Source organism: Pinus tabuliformis, chromosome 4_1, assembly GCF_031772625.1.
Source record: "Pinus tabuliformis cultivar Carrire ecotype Pingquan chromosome 4_1, CPIR1, whole genome shotgun sequence".
In the NCBI taxonomy this organism is placed as follows: domain Eukaryota; kingdom Viridiplantae; phylum Streptophyta; class Pinopsida; order Pinales; family Pinaceae; genus Pinus; species Pinus tabuliformis.
The window spans coordinates 476,589,431-476,609,143 of NC_142303.1; the positions used below are offsets into that span (position 1 = coordinate 476,589,431).

The window sequence follows — 19,713 nt, forward strand, 5'->3', positions numbered from 1 at the left end:
TTTATATCTATTTTGATCTTCTTATTCTTGGGTTATTTCTATTCTCATATATCTTTTGGATCAGATCTACAACAAGTGGTATCAGAGCTACAACACTTTCCATGTGCAAAAGGCACCTGTGTGCTGTCAAATGCTTCATCTGTAATTCCATTTCCAACCAGATAACCCTGAAAAACTAGCCATGCAAGAAGTCAGACAATGAGAAAACGTAACGTAGTTTCTAGTCATCAACATATTTTGGAGAGGCTTGAATGAAGGCTATGAATTTCAATTAGATTAGCAAAGAGTTTTGACCTTAAGGTTCAAGGTTGGGCACTTAATACCAGCTGCATTTTCTGTCATAGACAATATACAACACATATGAAGGAAACCCTCCTCTTTTATTGCATATGTCAGTTGTCAAAAGCGTAAAAGAAAATAGTCGATACAAATTTGCTATACTGCAAATAAACCTGGTTTCAAATACGTAGGGTGTATTGCAATTTACCACAGCAGGGCATGGCCTATCCTGGTAACCAAGTTGTAGATGAACTGTCAGACACCCGTCCTCAGAGGATTTTGTAAAACAACCATGACTAGAGATTCTGCTCGTTGACCCAAGCCTTGCATGGAGGACACCAATGGGCAGAAAAGTACAGACCCACTTGTTTCCCTTCCAGTTCTCCAACTTTCGTCTGTAGATTACATTGGATTCAATACAAAAATGCAATGTTGCAGGAAAATAAATGATAACAGAGACTATAAGTATAGCAATCGTACCTTGTCTCCATTATTTCTGATCAGGAAATCACGTTCCCCGTTGCAAAGCAAAGAGCTCAAACTGTCATTGGTTGTTTCCTTTTGCACAGCCATAGCAAGCTAACACAATCTCTCTCTCGATTCCGAGCCAACTTTCTTCCACTGCAAGCAGCGATAGCTAACCCCGACCAGGTAGTTGTACACGAGTAAAAGAAGTATAACTTGAAATGACCAAAGAGGGTATATTAGTGATGTAATTTAACATTAAAAGGGAGCGAAGCTCTTGGAAAACTAAAAATTAAAACACGTCCATGTGGGCCCTGCTCACCTCCTTCTCAGTGGGATAGCACAGTGGGATAGCAGGGCCACATGGCTCACCTCCAGAAGGATAGCAGGGCCACATGGCTCACCTCCTTCTCCGTGGGATAGCATGGAGGGACTAAACCATGCCACTTAACATTGTATCATGGTCATATGTCAATACAGGAGGCAGAAGGATAATCCAACTGTCCACTGCACATGCACCAGTTTCAATTTCATGGCCTTCTAGGTTTGTCTCATCCAGCTGCCAACACTCCCAGATGAGCAGAACACATTAAGCTCTGTTTTTTTCATCTTTTCGCAGAATAGTGGTTGTTTACAAGACTGACTCCTCCTCTGTGTGCTCTATGACATGAGCCTTCTGCTGAGGCCCTCCCTGGTTGGTTGTCTGGTCAGCGAACTGTTTTCTGCAGTGCTTCTTCATATGGCCTGTGTTGCCACAATAATGAAAAATGGTCTTCTGTCCCTGGGAGCCATCCTCCCCACTGTGCTGGCCTTTCTTCTTGGCCCCTTTTCCTTTGCCTTTGAAATTGGCCGCAAAGGCCTGCTCGGAACCCTCTGTCTCAGTGTTGCTCCCGAACTGTTTCTTCCATCCGTCCTGCTGTAAGAGCTTGTTGCAAAGCTCTCCAAACTTCAGGTAAACATCCGTAGCAGTGATGTTCAGGGTCTCTATGAAGTGCTCGTAAGCACGTGGCCACAGAGCACGTAGACATTCGCGAGCTCTCAATAGCTGAAACAGAATTTCTAGGGTTATCAGAGGGCGACTCTGACTGAAGAATTGCGTGGGTGCATTTGCGAGCTCTCAATAGCTGAAACAGACGCTGGGTCTTCTTAAGCTGGCTTTCGAATAGGCTCTGAATATGGATATATAGTAGGCCCTGGAGTTTATCCCACTTTCTTTTCCTATTCTCTATGCGTGCACAAGTTTATAAGCTCCTTTTTGGCTAAGCCTGCTTGGCAGCTATGTATTCCCCAAGCCCCGCCCGCTATTTATTCCACCTGGTATTAAAGATTTGAACCCGCATTCGAAAGCTCATGTTTAATGAAGCCTGGAAAATTCTCCTCTAAGAACCTGGCCTTGAAATGATGCGGATGGGTCGACTTTCGCCTCCATCACTGCAGGTGGTTCTATATCAGGATCTGGGCGGGGTGATGGCTGTCGAACAGACGCTGGGTCAGAAGGCCACTCCAAACTTTCCCCTGCCAACGAGCCTAAGCCTAAGCCTAAGCCCGTTTTCTTGTCGGTTTGCCCCTGTCTCTCTCCCAAAACCTGTCAAAATTGAAAATCACCGGTTCCAAATGTTCATCATCCAGTTTTCAGTGCAATCGATGAAAGTATTTGCATTTCAACTCTGTAAACAAAAAAGGCATTAGGAGCCAGCAATGGTTTGAGCTCCACAAAACAGAAAAACGGTAAAACTTGAATTGGCATCTAAAGAAACGGGAAAGGAGGCCGGAGTTCGCACCATTCTGCTGTCAAAAGGCAGTCTTCATACAATTGCCGCCAAAGTCAGACTTTTAGCACAGGAGTCCTGGATCAGATGATGTCAAAGATTCACGATTCAATACAAATTATAGCCAGTTCAACCATAAATACGAAAGAAATCGTCGAAGCGCATTAAGAATTTAATGTCATTCTAGCTTCCAACGGCCTTACAAATTTGGCAACTCGATTTCGATCTGCTAGATATGTAACTGGTTAAACTACCTGATTCCGAATCAATAGGCTTTCGAACTAAAGGATCCGTCTCCGGGCGAGGTGATAGCAAAGAGAGCATTGGTTTTCATTCAAACTCCAGCGCAGCGACAGGACCAGGTTCAGGTTATACGGATCCAGAGCTACCAACATCATATTGAGATCGAGCAGTTCCACCGCCTTACCCCGAACCACCTTATACTAACAGCTGTTGAACCACCGCATGCACCAGCTGCCAATGCACAACCTTGTAACAGGGAACACGAAACCTTAGGAAACCTTCGCATACCCCGGCAGATAATAGCAATCGAAGTAATGTTAACATTAAAACCAGACCGGTGACGGTTAGCGAAAATGCACCGGGCTTATTGCTTTTAAGCTATGCTCGAGCCTCTTCCGCCTCGGGAAGAGGCCAAATAAGATGGCGAAGCTGAGGTGCGAATGAAACTTAGCGTAGGTCGGCATATCCCCGCACACAGCATTTCCAAACTTTAGGATAACAACCGAATAACACCTAAGAACTAATGCTATCTCCGTCCGGAACGATTACTATAGTCCCTGCCGGATGCCAGATGGCAGGGACTAATAACTGGTTAAGTTAGCAAAACAAGGAATTGAAATAAAACATGTAGATATCTCACAAAAAGGAATTTATACTCCATTACATATTAGTCTAGCCATATGGAGCCGCAATGCATTTTCACCGAAGTTCAATGCATGAAGCCTGGAAAGAGGGTGAGGTTTATCATTATTTGCAAGTTATGATTGAGTGATAGATCAAGAACTCGGTCATATAGAAGAGTGACACTCATTCTCTAAACCCAATGGAATTGACCAAGCGAACTGATGGAGGGAAGGTCATTAGGGCCAAAGAAAAACCCTAATGTTAGTCATTGTTGATCTGAAAAATTTATCTTGTTCGTTGATTCCGAAGTACACACATTTCCATGCAGAGCCATGTGAGGTCGGCGACTCCTATTTCAGATCCTATAGCATTTTAAATGCGGCCTGACATGGCCGCTCGATACCCCGATATAACACGCTGCCATGCCACTGCCATTGAAAAAGAAACGGAGATCAATATGCTCTGGGTATCGAGCGGCCATGTCAAGCCGCATTTAAAATGCTATAAGGTCTGAAATAGGAGTCGCCATGTGAGGTCTAGTGGGGAGCCCCTTCTTAGCCATTAGATTTGATCCACATAATCAAGCATGGACCACACGGTACTCATATGCCATTTCGTGTCGGGAATAGGGTAACCGCAATGCGTAGCCTTATACCATAGAGCACATCAAACCATATAACATATGAAGAATTAACTCATAGAATGTATCAAACATACATCATATGCCTTGATTGTAATATATATAATAAGATGAGTTAGAACCTTGTCATAAAGGGACAAGGAGGGGTGAAACCCCATAGTGCTTGTTATAATATTTTTACAAACAAAAAAATGAATCAAACCTTTCATAAATTCATTAAGGAGCATATTTTGACTAAATTTCTGTAAAGGGCAGAAAGAAAAATCCAAGCCTCCTATATATGTGTAAGACTTAGTTTAGTTGAAGGATATGGTGGTTAAAGACCCCTTATTGAATCTAAGAGCAAATGTATTTTTAATATGTCACTAGCCCAAACCATAGATTGAAGAGTGCCTTGGGAAAGGTTAAGGGAAACTTAAAATGCATATGTATAAGATGAACATATCTTATGGTAAAAATTAAAATCAACTTGTATCTAAGGATTACAAAGGAAAAAAAAATGGAGAATGATCAAATCAATATCATAGTATTAAATCATAGTCTTATGGAGTACCACTTGAGTACTGTAATTCCATCAACAAAACGTTTTTTAAGGTGTTTTTTGAGGTTCATTACATGGTTTCATTGCGGATTTTACCTTCGACTCTCAAAGATATTAATGTCTTATATTGTTATGATTCTAGTTGAAAATAACACAAAAACAGAAGAAGAATATATATCAACAACTAAATATTAATCCACTTAGAGGGGAAAAAATCCTTTACATCACATAAATGAGAAAATATTGGATGATTAAAATGACAAGACCTCCTTGTTATATATAGGAGTCTAAGGGGTCAAAATATAATTAGGGACTACAAAATAATAATAATGTAAAGAGACAATAATAACAATAGTTGACTTCTATGGGGAACAAAAATAACAATATGGGGGATACACTAGTATTATAGGGACCTAACATGCCACTTTTCTTTGAAAAAGTATTTTCCTCAACGCTTGAATAATTATGGATGCTTCTGAATAAAATACTCATCCTCCCATGTGGATTCTTCAATAGGTAAGTTCTTCCACTTAACAAGATACTCTGAAATTGATTTGTTTTGTAGGTGTCAAATTATTCCTTTTGTAATTACTTCACACTCTAATATGATTTTTCCTTCATCGTCAAGTTCTGGAAATATAGTTTGACCTCGAATCTTGTCACATACAACCTTCTTTAAACATGAAACATGGAAAACTAGGCGTACTCGTGAAGATGCAGACAAATCCAAATTGTATGTCATATCACTAATCTTTTGAAACACCTTGTAAAGGCCATAATACATCGGTGATAATTTGTTATCATTCTTAGCTTTCTTGAGGGAAATTTGTTTTTATGGTTGTAGTCATACAAATACCCAATCACCCACATCAAAACTTCTTTCATTGTTGATCTTCATGCTATTTCATTTGATTTTGCGTCGGAGTTAGGTTATCCTTTAAGAGTTGGATAACTTCTTATTGATGCTTGGTGTGATCTTCCACTGTTTGATCCTTAGAATTGTCTCTTGAAGATGATGTGATGGATGGTGGATGATATCCATAAAGCACTATAAGTAGGGTCATTTTTGCTGCGGTATGGAAGGAAGTGTTATACAACCATTTTTGCTGCGGTATGGAAGGAAGTGTTAATGTAAAATTGTTATTTTAATCACTATAAATTATAATCTTAATTTAGTTTGGAACATCTAAATATTTAAAATGGCAATTTAAACAATAAAAACTCATTTTTTCTTCTATACAAAACATGAAATCAATAATATGTCACTTAAAGATTTTAGGATAACTATAAAGTAATGTCAATTTGTAAATTGCAATGTGATCTTTCATGTTACCATAACTATGAAGTAATGCCACTTGTCAATTGCAATTTGTCACCTTTTAATTTCAAATGAAAGATTTTAGGATAACTACAAAGTAATGTCAACTTGTAAATTGCAATGTGAACTTTCCTTTCACGATAGCTATGAAGTAATGCCAACTTGTCAATTGCAATGTGATCTTTCCTTTCAGGATAACTATGAAGTACTGCCAACTTGTCAATTGCTTTCTGTCACCTTTTAATTTCAACTAACTGTACCCTTTAATTTCAACTAACTGTAGAGTAAAGCACTTCTTCCATCCTCTCACCCATCAATCTGTTAACTATAATCAATCAAGCAAAGGGAAACACTTCTATGCCAACCGTAAATAACTAATTAGCATTTTTATTAATATTACTAAAAACATTTTTAGCCCAAAATTAATCATTTATAACAATTTATTTTGGGTATTGGCTATGGTTTGTGGAAGAAAGTCAAGTCAACCTCTCTCTCAGCCCAAAGTAAGAGAGATCTTGTTGGTAGTAGGTCAGCACTCTATATACACTCACTCAACAAAGTTACTCTATTCCAGAGCATGTCAACGTGTCAACAAAAAATTTAAATTTAAGTAAAAAGAATAACAACTCTTCCACCCAAACTAAAATCAATTGAGAAATTCACTTTCAATTTTATTAAAACACTCGAAAATTTAATTTTCCTGTCAACCTACCTCCCTAAATTTTATTATTACCATTTTACTTAAAAAAAATCCCGACATAGATTCCATTTATCAGCCATAATTAAATAAAACTCATAGAAATGCATTCATTATCCACTCAACATTGTTGACTTTAAATAACCAAAACAGCCCAATCCAGATCCACTGGAAACTTTAAATTCTCTGTTAACCTACCTCCCTAAATTTTATTCTTACCATTTTACTTAGAAAAATCCCGGCATAGATTCCATTTATCAGCCATAATTAAATAAAACTCATAAAAATGTATTCATTATCTACTCAACAACTGACTTTAAATAACCAAAACAGCCGAATCCAGATCCACTGGAAAATCTCTCACCGGTTAAGACAATCTCTAACTGGTTGGCTGAACTTTCCAAAGTTGGCGCGAGCCTGATATAACTTTTGGGTTGCCAGATAAGTTGGCGCGAGCCTGATATATCTTTTGGGTTGCCAGATAAGTTGGCTGGACCTAAAGTTAAGATAAATCTCTCCCGTTCCCTAGGCGGGCGCTCTGGTTTGTTGACCTTCACTCACTGAGGTTATCCCTGGATTCTCGACTATGATTTTGAGGAGTCATCTATTTTAAGCAAAAGTTTTGAAGTCAACCATAAATCTCACCCATAGATCTTCACGGGTGCTTAGTTTAAAAGGTTCCACGTGCGCATGCGATTCTACAGTTTGCATGCAACCCAAGATTTAGGTAGATTTTTCTTCGTATCCACTAAATGAAAAACAAAGCAGAAAAATCTATCCAGTCTGTAAATGAAATGAGGGCCATGAAATGCTTAAATACAAGAGCAATCTCTAGCAATGTTTTAAGAGTCGAGCTCCGTGGAATTTTCAAGTACAGAGCAATCCAATGGAGATTTGCAGAAGTTTCACGTTTCTGATCTTACTGTGTTTTTCGGCATTTCTTGCATTTCAATGTAAGGTGGATGCAAGCACAAACGTTAGCTATGATGGCAGAGCTTTGCTGATCAATGGACAGCGCAGGGTCTTAATATCTGCATCCATACATTACCCACGAAGCACACCAGAGGTTTGTAGTGTATTGGGTTTTCTTTTAGTGATATATTTGTTATTGTTTTTTTTTTAATCTAGAGGAATCAGCAATTGGGTAAGTGTTGTATCTAAAAATGAAATGAGTGGATTTTGAATATTACTCCTATATTTATATTTTTTAATATCTTTTAAGTGTGTCTTCTAAATATGTGTGTATGAGTAGATTCCAACTATTACCATTATATTTATATTTTTTAAATATTAATAAGAAGAGTTTCGGCGTAAATCACATAAAAAGAGACATTTGTCGACATGTTTCGAACCAACCAGTGTGATTCATCGTCAGGACAAGTTATTCATTATTATCACTATATCTATATCTATATCTTTTAAGTATATGCATCTTCTAGATACATTCGTATAAATGAATTCTAACTACTACCATTATATCTATATCTTCTAAATGTATAGATATGCTCTCTTTACCAACCACAGATAAATTTAAAATTTAAAGTTTAAACCACCTCACACTTTCATTTTCACACACCAATTAGACTTACCCCAGAACTTTTATATATCTGTTATTGTTAACTGTAAACTAAAATTTAATTGCATTTATTGAACAGATGTGGCCCGATCTTATTGCCAAGTCTAAGGAGGGGGGAATCGATGTTATTGAGACCTATGTCTTTTGGAACGGGCATGAGCCTCAGCCGCGTAAGGTAATTCGGTGTTTTTCTTTGCAAGGTGTTTTACAGCTGAGGGAAATCTATGTGCTTGGAAAAAATGGGCCGACATGAAAAAATTCCATGATATATATGGTGCTATATTCATTTAAACCTATGTCACGATGTGTCTGCACTTTTTAATTTTTATAATTCAGGGTTAAACTATGGTATGTAGTTAAATGGGTTTATTTCAGTTAGTTAGGAGGACTAGTTCGATTCTCTATAAAAAAATTTAGCAAGTAATACAATGAATTTAGACATAATGATTTTGAGCTTTCTTAAAAATGACTAGTTTTAATGTAGTAACATTGAAATGTGATCTTGCACCGGGCGTGCATGATATGACGGGTGGGGCGGATGGCTTTTGCTCTCCTAGTCGAGTTCGATCTCTGCGGAGGACCCCTCGCTTCGGCGATATATTTGACGGCTCTGCCGTATAATCAGCTGGCTTCGGCCGTATTTCTGACTGGCTTCGGCCGTATTCTGACTGGCTTCGGCCATATTGTAATCTGAGGACTTCGGCCATATATATGGATTTCTCTCTTAAAACAAACATTGAAATGTGATCTACATTGAAATGTGATGTAATGACTTTGAAGTTTTTGCTGAAAATAAATAATTCTTACAAAACTGAAACATGCTTATTCTTCGTATAAAATATAAAAATATTTACTATTAAGAAAATAATGTTATGTTATTAATGATTCATAAAAAAAAATATCTATTTTAAAATATATTATTATTATTAATAAGTGAACTGCTTTTTTATTCCAATGAAAATAGATTTTGGATTGAACTTTCTTAAGACCCGCAATTTTATTATTCTATGTAATGCTGAAAATTTTACCGAGCATTTTATCATTTTATCTATGCAACATTGATAAATTTTACAGGCCATTTTATTCCATGCAATGTTAATAGATTTTATGGTGGATTACAATTTATTGCAGTATTATTTTGCGGAGAGATTCGACTTGGTGAGGTTTTTGAAGACAGTTCAGCAGGCAGGCCTTTATGCTCACCTTCGCATAGGACCTTATGCTTGTGCAGAATGGAATTATGGGTATGTAGATATAGATTATTTTTGTGTTCAGATTTGCAATTTATGTTGTTGCACTTTTTTGTTCAATAAAATAACAATTTACATAAATTTATTTAAACTGAAATTTATGTGCTCTCTTTGCTTAATATATCCAAGACTCAAGTTACACATAAAATGCTGGGTAAAGGAATATATCAAAATTGCCCCCACCATCTTGTACCCTGAAGAAATCATCTGTACTTTCATTAGTTGTAAAGCTTGTTTCATTTTACAGAGTAAGAAGTAATCATCTCTAATTTTAATAGTTGTATAAAAGGAAGCTTGTCGCATTTTACAGAGTATTTATTTTAACTTTGGAATCGATTCAAGTATTATAGAGATTTGTACCCTGAAGGAATCATCTCTACTTTCATTAGTTGTAAAGGGAAGCTTATTTCATTTTACAGAGTATGAAGTAATCATCTCTAATTTTAATAGTTGTATAAAAGGAAGCTTGTTGCATTTTACAGAGTATGTATTTTAACGTTGGAATTGATTCAAGTATTATAGAGATTTGTAGTTCAATTTCATTTTCATTTTATGAATACTTAACAGATCTGGAGAGCTAAGATAAATCTTATGTAAAATTTCATTCATACTTTTTGTGAAATCTTATATCTCATTGAAATGATGTGATCTTGCAGAGGTTTCCCTGTTTGGATGCACGCCATTCCAGGTATCAGGTTTAGAACAGACAACGAACCATTTAAGGTGATTTTATTTTGGATTTGATTTAGCAAAATATATTTGCATACTTTTCATAATTGATGATTATAAAGCTTCAATTTCAAGTTAAATACTTGTGTCTAGTCTGTTGGTCACGGCTACTAATTACAGATTTGATTTGTTTTCTTAAGAATGAGATGCAAAATTTCACTACAAAGATAGTGGAATTGATGAAGGAAGAAAAGCTCTTCGCATGGCAAGGTGGACCCATTATTTTAACACAGGTACCCTGTCTTGTTGTGATACTTGTCTTCAGTGTTGAGTCTGAAGTATGGCTTTCTGGTCTGACCCATAAGTTTATGCAGATTGAGAATGAATATGGAAACGTGGAGCAATCTTATGGAGAAAAGGGCAAGTCATATATACAATGGGCTGCAAAAATGGCATTATCATTAAATACAGGCCTCCCTTGGGTGATGTGCCAGCAAAAAGATGCTCCAGACCCAATTGTGAGTTTTCTTTTTGTTTTTCTGGTTTGTGCCAAACAAAAAGATATTTCAGATCCAGTTGAAAGTGTTTTCAGTTTTGTTATGTTTTCTCTTCTTGCATTCACAAGAATGAAAGTCCTTGCTTCCCACATAACTTTTCTATCTCTTCAGCAATTTACTATATTCCAAGGCTCGTCCTGACTTGAATAATTTCTTTTATAGATCAATACCTGTAATGGTTACTACTGTGACAGTTTCAAACCTAATTCTCCTAAAAAGCCAAAGATGTGGACTGAGAATTGGGCAGGATGGTAATGTTTTCTTTGCCTCATGACAACTATAAAGCATATTTACAGGCTCTTCCGAATTTTGATTTTCACTACATCACAGAATTTACATGTACTTAGAAACATTATTATGTTCGAAACAAAGCTGCAATCTATTGCCTGGGTTGAGCTTGAGTATTAGGAATGCGGGGGCTTCCTGTTCACTAATCTATTGCCTGGGTAGAGCTTGAGTATTAGAAATGCGGGGCTTCCTGTTCACCCTGCTAAAATATCGTTTTCATTACAGGATTACGAACTTTGGATCGAGCATCCCTCATAGGCCTACAGAGGATGTTGCTTTTGCAGTAGCCCGATTTTACCAGAGAGGAGGAACACTTCAGAACTATTACATGGTGGGGTTTATTCTTCTTTTGTATTAAGCTCAAGGCCATATGCGTTAATATTTACGCTACTAAGCTCATACAGTTATATTTATATTTTTATTTGCATGATAACCCAAGATTTATTAAGCAACATACATCTCCCTAACCCTTAAACACCTGGCCTCTCTCAATAGAATAAATGAACAATCTTATTTACCATATGCTTTTTATGTTGCAGTACCATGGAGGCACAAACTTTGGCCGGACAACTGGAGGTCCATTCATTGCCACCAGTTATGACTATGATGCACCAATTGACGAATATGGTATGCAAGAGTTCCCAGTGCCAAATTCTGTTCCGCAGTGAAAGTGTATATAGATATAATTAAAATTTCTTTCATTGATTGAATGTTTTCTGGTTCAATTACCTTAATTCCACAATGGGAATTTAGAACCATTGTTAGGTCAAATTTCTAGTTTTTCCTTTTAATTATGAAACAATGAGGTACAATGTAATTGTTACAGGGAATATAAGGCAGCCGAAGTGGGGGCATCTGAAAGAATTGCACAAAGCTATAAAACTAAGTGAACCTGCTCTGATTCGAGGGCACGTGCATACCACTTCACTTGGGAAACACCTTGAGGTAAGATGACTATTTATATTGATATTCCTCTTATGGTATTAGGGCATAATTCTATTGATTACCATCCATGGGAGGTCTCGGGATAAGTGGCACTCAAACTATTTTCATGTCTGGGGATGATTTTATTATTATTAGTTAAATTTGATTAATGTTATGATGACAAAAAAGTTCCTCTGTAGTCCTAGTTTTGTCAAGGAAGGAACTCTGTCTCTGAGGTTTTAGTTCTCACTGAATTGATCCAAAATCCTTAAAATATAAAATATTTAATGGAGAGAACAGAACTTTGCCTATATTGTTTTGCCTATATTGTTTAGCATGATTTGGGCATAACTAGCTAGAAATGGGGCGTTTTGAATATTGATCTAAAAGTTGTTGAGATGGAACTGCTTGACTGACTTTAAGGCATCAAATACTGTGGATATGCAGGCAACAGTATATTCTATAGGTAGTAGCTTATGTGCTGCCTTTCTCAGCAACACGGGCCTTAAGCATGCAGCAACCGTGCAATTCAATGGAAACTCTTATCAGCTACCTGCTTGGTCTGTCAGTATCTTACCTGACTGCAAAAATGTGGTCTTTAACACTGCAAAGGTTAGTGATTAATGATATTTTTTATTGATGAATATCATCAGAATGGTCGAGGCAATGACAAAAATTATATGATTATACAAGGCTTCTAATCAGATCTATTTATGTAACTGTTCCAGGTTAGTGTACAGACTTCCTTAATGGGAATGGAGCAAGTCAGCACTCAGTCTCTTCATCCTGCTGCAGCATCAAACGTAGATACAGGAAACTTATCTACAAACTGGTCATGGCACAAAGAAGATGTTGGAATCTGGGGAAAAGATCATTTCTCTGCCCAGGGCTTGTTAGAGCAACTATACACTGTTCTGGATAAAAGTGACTTTCTATGGTATACAATCAGGTATACTATCTGTTGCCCCTGACTATATAGAGTTATAGATACAATTTCAATCTAGTCAGGTCCATAGGAATCTGTAGTTAACTTCTGCATTTTCAAGATCTCTTGAAAAAATCATGTGTTCTCAAATTTGTTGGGATTTTGATGCTGCACGTAGTGTCAATATCGATGAAAATGAGCCCTTTCTAAAGAGTGGAAGCCAATTAATCTTGCAAGTGGTATCACGAGGACATGTACTCCATGTGTTTGCCAATGGAAATTTTGTGGGTGAGTTATATGTTTATAACTATCTTTATATTCATATGGATTTATCTTAATTACAGGTTTAGTCTAGTAAGTATTTAAAGAGATTAATTTTATTTTAATCACAGATTTAGTATTGTAAGTGTTTTAAAGAGATTAATTTTTTTGAGGTCTAAATTGTTTTAGAGTGTAATTTTAACCCCAAAAAAAAAAGATTGATGGTTATAGTTTTATATATATATATATATATATATATTATTTTTTATTGTTTAAATTTCTTTTTTGAATAGATAAATGGGTTCAATGTTTGAAAATATATTTTATATTTTTTTAATACAGTTTGAGTGAGTCTAATGATTAAGAGTATGCTTTTCCTCTTAAAAAATTATAAGTTCGAAATCAAAAAGATAGAATATGAATAACATAGTAAACTTAATTTGATATCTGACTTAACCGTGACTTAATAATAATAATATAAATTTGATATTGAAATAAATTGATTACTGTATTTATTAAAAAAAAAAATTCTTGTTGTATTAAATAATTTTAAAATATATAAAACTATTACTTCTTGTTTACACCTAATGTGAAATAGTAAACTGATAGGCCCCTTGACGCAATAATTTATAGTACATTTGCATTTTTCTCACATTAATCAAAAACCAATTATAAACACGATGTTTCGCAGGAACTCAGAGTGGAAACTATTCGGATTCTTCTATTACGTATGAGAAGCCGGTTACATTGAAGGCTGGCGAGAATCAGCTAGCTTTGCTCAGTGTCACAGTTGGACAGTCGGTATTTATCTGATAACTCAGATGATGGAACAGATGGAACATTTTGAGGGTTAAAATTATGCCTGGCCCAAATTTTATGGACTATAATGTCCATTTTTCAAATAAATAAAATTTACCAAAAAGTTTAATAGTCCTTAAAATTGTCTGTACTTAGCAAATAGAAATATACGATGGATATTTGTCACCTCAATATTAAACAGGAACTTCAAAATTTTCATGAGCTATCTCAATGAACTGCTCTGCTAACTATGAAATCACGGAGAAATAATATTTCTTGTGAGCAGGATTACGGACCTTTCTTTGATACATGGACTGCGGGAATAAATGGTCCTGTGAAATTGCTGGGACTTAAAAATGGGCCATTGGATTTGACTGACCAGACCTGGTATTACCAGGTATTTCCTGCCAACCAAGGTCATGCTATCCATTTATTTTCTGCCATTTTTTATTTAATATTCATGTAGTACTAATTTCATATGGTTATGCAAGGACCCTAGGTCAAGATTTTATAGGTTTTATTTATATATAAAGAAAGCAGAATAGTGAGGTTTAATACAATAATATTGATAAGTACTAAATCATTACAATAATATTTTTTATTAGTAAAGACTTGAAAAATAACTCTAATTAATCAAATTTTACCATTATAAATTCATAATAGTTGATCAAAATTTCCAAACATTAAACGTTATCATTTTGCTTGTCATCACAGATTGGTGTGAAGGGGGAATACTTAAAACTATATTCAGACGCTGGAGCCAAGCGAGTTGAATGGATTTCAGGACCAGATCCTCCCAAACAAGCTGCCCTTACCTGGTACAAGGTAATCAGTGTATTTGATTATATTTGCTGATTTTTTTCCTTGGGTATATTTTTAGGTCTTTGGAGCATTTGAATCTTGGTTGGCATGAACCAACCATCCTGTTTTATTATGGAAACAAGGTCTTCTAATGTATTTGTAAATATATTGTTTTGGTCTTGTCTTTGCATTGTTGTATCTAGAGAGGTGTATTTTAAGTCTAGTGTATCTTCGTATTGTATTGTTGGGTTTAGAAGTGCATTCTAAGTATATTGGTTATATATGATTCCGTAGGATTTAATGTGGAATTCACATATATTTTTTTTTAAATTACTAAGAAAAAGTTTCATTTTAAAATATAAAATTTGAAAAAATACTTTTATAATTTGATCTCAATTCCAGATTAGATAAATCTAAATTGAGACTTCACATAGATAGTTTAAAACTCTACATAGAGTTGAATGCCTACTAATAATATTGAATACTGCCCTGGATAGTGCCATCATTTGGGATTTTGGTTAAGAACCCATGATCAGAAGTAGACAGTCTAGACTTCAGTTGATCATATTGTTGACTGATTACTTTGATCGTGTAGACTGAGTTTAATGCACCAGAAGGCAACGATGCAGTGGCTCTGGACTTCAGCACCCTGAGCAAAGGGCAAGCATGGGTAAATGGGAATCATATTGGGCGCTATTTTCCAGCACTGAAGGCTCCTGCCGATGAATGCTCTGGAGTTTGCGATTACAGAGGGACTTATGACCCATCCAATTGTGTCACTAACTGCGGACAACCCAGTCAAACATTGTAACTATTAATTAGCAAATTCAATAGAAATATTGACTCCTATGCCATAGTTCTGTATCTTTTGATTCTCAACAGATTTCATACTGACATTAAACGTAATAATAACCATTTCAATCAGGTACCATGTTCCTCGCTCGTGGCTGCAACCAACCAAGAACGTGTTAGTTCTGCTCGAGGAAGTCGGTGGTGATCCTACTGGAATTTCACTCCGAAAAAGACAGGTGGACACTGTCTGCGCTCATGTTTCTCAAGATTACCCAACTGGTAACTCATCGACCTCACCAGAGCTACGGCTTCAGTGCTCTTCAGGGCAACACATATCATCCATAAGCTTTGCAAGCTTTGGAAATCCAACTGGGTATTGTGGAAATTTCATCAAAGGCTCGCACGATGCAGGGAGTTCAACTTCCTTGGTAGAAAATGTATGCACTTCATCTTTTATTTTCTGATCTTTTATGCAGTGAGTTGCCCTGCAACCTGAGGAGGGTGAGTGATTTTAACTGATGGCCTGATAACTTATTTTGGGTGCAGGCATGCGTAGGTAATGAGGCATGCTCAATCTCTGTCTCAGAAGATGTATTCGAAAGCCATTTTGATGAGCATGTGATCAAGTCTTTGGCAGTTGAGGCTGTTTGCAAATATTGATAAAACACTCATGCTCTCTCCCAATATAGGCTGATATTGTTGATAAATTTGTAAAAGGGTACTTTACCTTGTAATCATTGAATATGGGGATATAGGCTGACATTGTTGATAAATTTGTAAAAGGGTACTTTACCTTGTAATCATTGAATATGGTAACCGAAAAGTTTTGTTTAGGTTTAAATAACGTTATTAATTTATGTATTTAGGTTTCTGTGATCTATAATGTAAAGTTTATATTAAAAAAATTTTATGTGATTTTTAATGAAAGATTTTGCTTGGGTTATTGATTTAATTATATTTTTTTAATGGTATTTTCCCATATATATTAAAATAAAATTTATTTATATTAGTATGATGTTAATAAGGATTATTAATGTTTTTTCAAATTAAAAATGGTTTTTGTAATGTTAAGAGACTATGGTATTACTTGGATTTTTTCAATAGTTTATTTTAATATTTGAAAAGCATTAAGATGTACAATTTAGATATAATATAATATAAATATATGATGGACAATCTAAGAGAGTGCTAATATTCAACCTTCTTAATGTTATAAATGTGACAAACTCTTTCATTCCAAGGAGTTGTGGGAATCAACCAATGCCCACTTTCACTATGGAGCTCTTTTTTGCAATGTCTATTTTCTTTTTTTCCACTAGTCGAGATATATAGATTTTCTTATTCTTATTTTTTTATTTTTAGAGATTTGGGTTGATCACCTCCTTATAATATCTCAATTTTCTTTTTCCCTAACTCCTCGTCACACCACAAATTTTCCTTAAATTTTGAGGCAATAACAATTTAATATTACCGTATTCTACAAAATGTTGTCTTCCTTTATTCCCAATGGTTTAGCCAAGATTGAGGATCCTTATTTCATCCTCACTTGAGTCATAGTTTTTTTTGGATAGAGTTTGATGCAATTTTAGTAACCCTATTGTCTTCCATGTTGTCTAACCTCTTCTTATACATCAGATACCAATTCACAACCATTCTTTAAATGGGGAAATACTTAATTTGATGAAGATGATAATATAGGGTGTATTTCTTTTAATTTAATTTTTTTGGATCTATTCTGTCATTCTCCACAACGGTATCCCTAAACATTATATGTTACAATATAATAGGAGTAATGAGAATCTCAAAGAAGAGTTTTTGTATCCCATATCCAAAGATATTATGCTTTACAATTGTTTTCAAATCCATAATAAGTTTCTCACCCTCCACTTCTCTCAATGCTATAATTCCAGTTGAGCTTGTGATAGGGTGATATTTGTATAATGACAATTCCTCCAAGTTGTTGTTGTTGTCATATATAAAGTATCACATGTGATCTTTTTTATTTAATTATCATGATTTTTATCTTGTTACCATGAATATAATTCTAGTTGAACTTCTGATGGATATCGATTCCAAGATATTTGTTCGAAGGAGCTTCCTTTAATTTTTTTTTGTCATATACAAATCATGTGACCATTTTTAATTTAATTATCACGACTTTATTTTGTTAGCATGAATATTCATACCCAACTTGGAACATAAATCCTAGAGGATTCATAGTTCCTTGCCAAGATTGGAAGGCCTCCTTGCTAAAAGAACAATATCATCAACATAAAGACAAACATGAATATTCATACCCAACTTGGAACATAAATCCTAGAGGATTCATAGTTCCTTGCCAAGATTGGAAGGCCTCCTTGCTAAAAGAACAATATCATCAACATAAAGACGAAGAGTGATGAATATACTAGTGAGAGTTTGGCCAACACAACCTGCTTCGACCAAACACTCTTCTAACTTGTATATGTCACGGTAGCAGATAATGGACACCTTTTCTTAACTTTGTTATGCATTCAATTTTTTCTAACCATCCATCAATGGTCCAAAACTTGGCAATAACATTCTCATGCAACCTTGTCACAATAACTCTCAACTCAAAAGGAACCTTTAACTCTTCCAACCTCTTCCAAAGGTTTATCCTAGGAATAATTTTGAAAGTTTTTTTAAAATCAACAAAGCAACATAGGGTATCCATTTTATTATTATGGAACTCCTCTACAATGATTGTAAAAGTAACAAAGTGGTCCACAGTTGAATGATATCTCCCAAACCAAACTTGGACTTTAGCTCTTTTTCCATGGATTTTTAGCCAAAAACTAATATTATTTTCCAAAATAATTCTATACAACTTGCCTATAATGGGGCTAATATAATTAGAGGAATTTTTTTATCCTCACTTTTAAAAATAGGTGCAATAAGGCTTTGCGTCCTTGGTTTAGGAAAGCCTCGCTTCTCTGTCAAATTGAAGAGTTTGTGAATGTGAAGGATGATGGTAGGCTCTCCAATTTAAAAATTTCCATCTTGGTGATCTTCAATATCCTTAGATTTTTTATTTGGATCTCAGGGGCTAAGATTTAGAAGGCTTGAATGTCGAGAGAGGAGGAAAGAAAACATAAAATCTACCATGAAACTAAGCACGTGATAATATGATGAAAATCCAACATGGGCTAAGATTTAGAAGGCTTGAATGCTGAGAGAAGTGGAAAGAAAACAAAAAATCTACCATGAAACTAAGCACACGATAATATGACGAAGATCCAACTTGATGTAGAAGCATTAGAGCTTCCAAGCCATTAAGTCTTTGACGTAACAAAGCTTCAAGAAGGGTTCTTGAATTTCAAGAATAATTTATATTCTTCTGTGTAAATAAATTGCACTTTCCAAGTTGACATATTTTACGAGTTGTACAACCAAGAGTCATAGTTTTAGAAAAGCTATGGATAAGTAAGATTTTTTCCATAAGGAAAAAACAAAGATACTTTGAAAATAATGAGATATTTAGGGTTAAAATCTGTTAGGTCCTTATAATACTAGTGATTCCCCCATTATTATTGTCAATGTAGCCCTTATTGTTATTATTGTGCCCCTATTGTCCCCATATTGTTATTAGTGTGCCCCATAGAAACCCACTATCGTTATTGTTGTGCCCTTATGTTATTACTGTTATGTCGGCTTGATTATATTGTGACCCCTTAGACTCCTATATATAGAAGGGAGGTTTAGTCATTTGTATCATCCAAGAATTGTTCATTTGTGTAATGTAAAGGAGGTTGCCCCCTCAAAAAGGCTGAATTCTAAGGCGTTGATCTACCTTTTCTATCTTTTTGTGAGCTGGCTTCATAACATTTGGTATCAGAGCTTTGGATTCTAGGGTTTCGCTGCTCCAAACAAGTCATCATAGAATTTTCGCTATAACTTTTTTTTCTATGACGTTTCAGAAGCTAAAAAAAACCCATTTGATCTGAAATCGTTCTAAACTTTGGGTCCAAATTTCAGAGCTTGTCTCGCTATATTTTTCAGAGATATGATCTGAGGAAGTTAGGGTTTTTGCAGACTCCTGAATTACATTCCAAACAGGTGATCTAGGGAAAACCATCACAACTTTTGTTCTGAGCATCAGATTGAAATTTTGTAAGAATTTTTAGATATAAGACGACTTGCAGTTTTCTGTATATCATTTTTAGGTACTAAGGTCGAAACAGTGATATGTGGCACTTCATACAACTGCCTTCTACTGAACTAGTCCATAATAAGGTCACTGTGGGAGGTTTGACATAACTCTTCCTTGGAGAATCC

The 19,713-nt window shown here is 35.5% G+C and overlaps 1 protein-coding gene and 1 long non-coding RNA gene across 4 annotated transcripts in view; one reads left to right on the forward strand and one right to left on the reverse strand.

The window, feature by feature from the left end:
• The window catches only part of LOC149176549 (beta-galactosidase 8-like), a 40,402-nt gene extending 24,103 nt beyond the window's left edge, over nt 1–16,299 (forward strand). For 2 of the 3 annotated variants that reach the window (XM_089419930.1, XM_089419932.1), the window contains 18 exons: nt 8,232–8,327; nt 9,284–9,396; nt 10,059–10,125; nt 10,272–10,364; nt 10,446–10,589; nt 10,791–10,879; nt 11,142–11,247; nt 11,456–11,543; nt 11,743–11,861; nt 12,288–12,452; nt 12,569–12,789; nt 12,944–13,053; nt 13,718–13,827; nt 14,111–14,221; nt 14,539–14,649; nt 15,221–15,432; nt 15,551–15,854; nt 15,964–16,299. In XM_089419930.1, coding sequence (XP_089276056.1) covers nt 8,232–8,327; nt 9,284–9,396; nt 10,059–10,125; nt 10,272–10,364; nt 10,446–10,589; nt 10,791–10,879; nt 11,142–11,247; nt 11,456–11,543; nt 11,743–11,861; nt 12,288–12,452; nt 12,569–12,789; nt 12,944–13,053; nt 13,718–13,827; nt 14,111–14,221; nt 14,539–14,649; nt 15,221–15,432; nt 15,551–15,854; nt 15,964–16,077 — 2,373 coding nt within the window. In that variant the 3' untranslated portion in view covers nt 16,078–16,299. Of the gene's footprint in view, nt 1–6,738; nt 7,643–8,231; nt 8,328–9,283; nt 9,397–10,058; nt 10,126–10,271; nt 10,365–10,445; nt 10,590–10,790; nt 10,880–11,141; nt 11,248–11,455; nt 11,544–11,742; nt 11,862–12,287; nt 12,453–12,568; nt 12,790–12,943; nt 13,054–13,717; nt 13,828–14,110; nt 14,222–14,538; nt 14,650–15,220; nt 15,433–15,550; nt 15,855–15,963 lie in introns of those variants that run through there. The other variant, XM_089419931.1, reaches the window with a different exon arrangement.
• LOC149176550 (uncharacterized) lies at nt 1,685–4,046 on the reverse strand. Its single transcript, XR_016258069.1, has 3 exons — nt 2,768–4,046; nt 2,526–2,591; nt 1,685–2,411 (listed from the first exon to the last, which is right to left on the reverse strand). It is a non-coding gene; the product is annotated as an uncharacterized LOC149176550 (long non-coding RNA).
• Nucleotides 16,300–19,713: the final 3,414 nt, after the last annotated feature.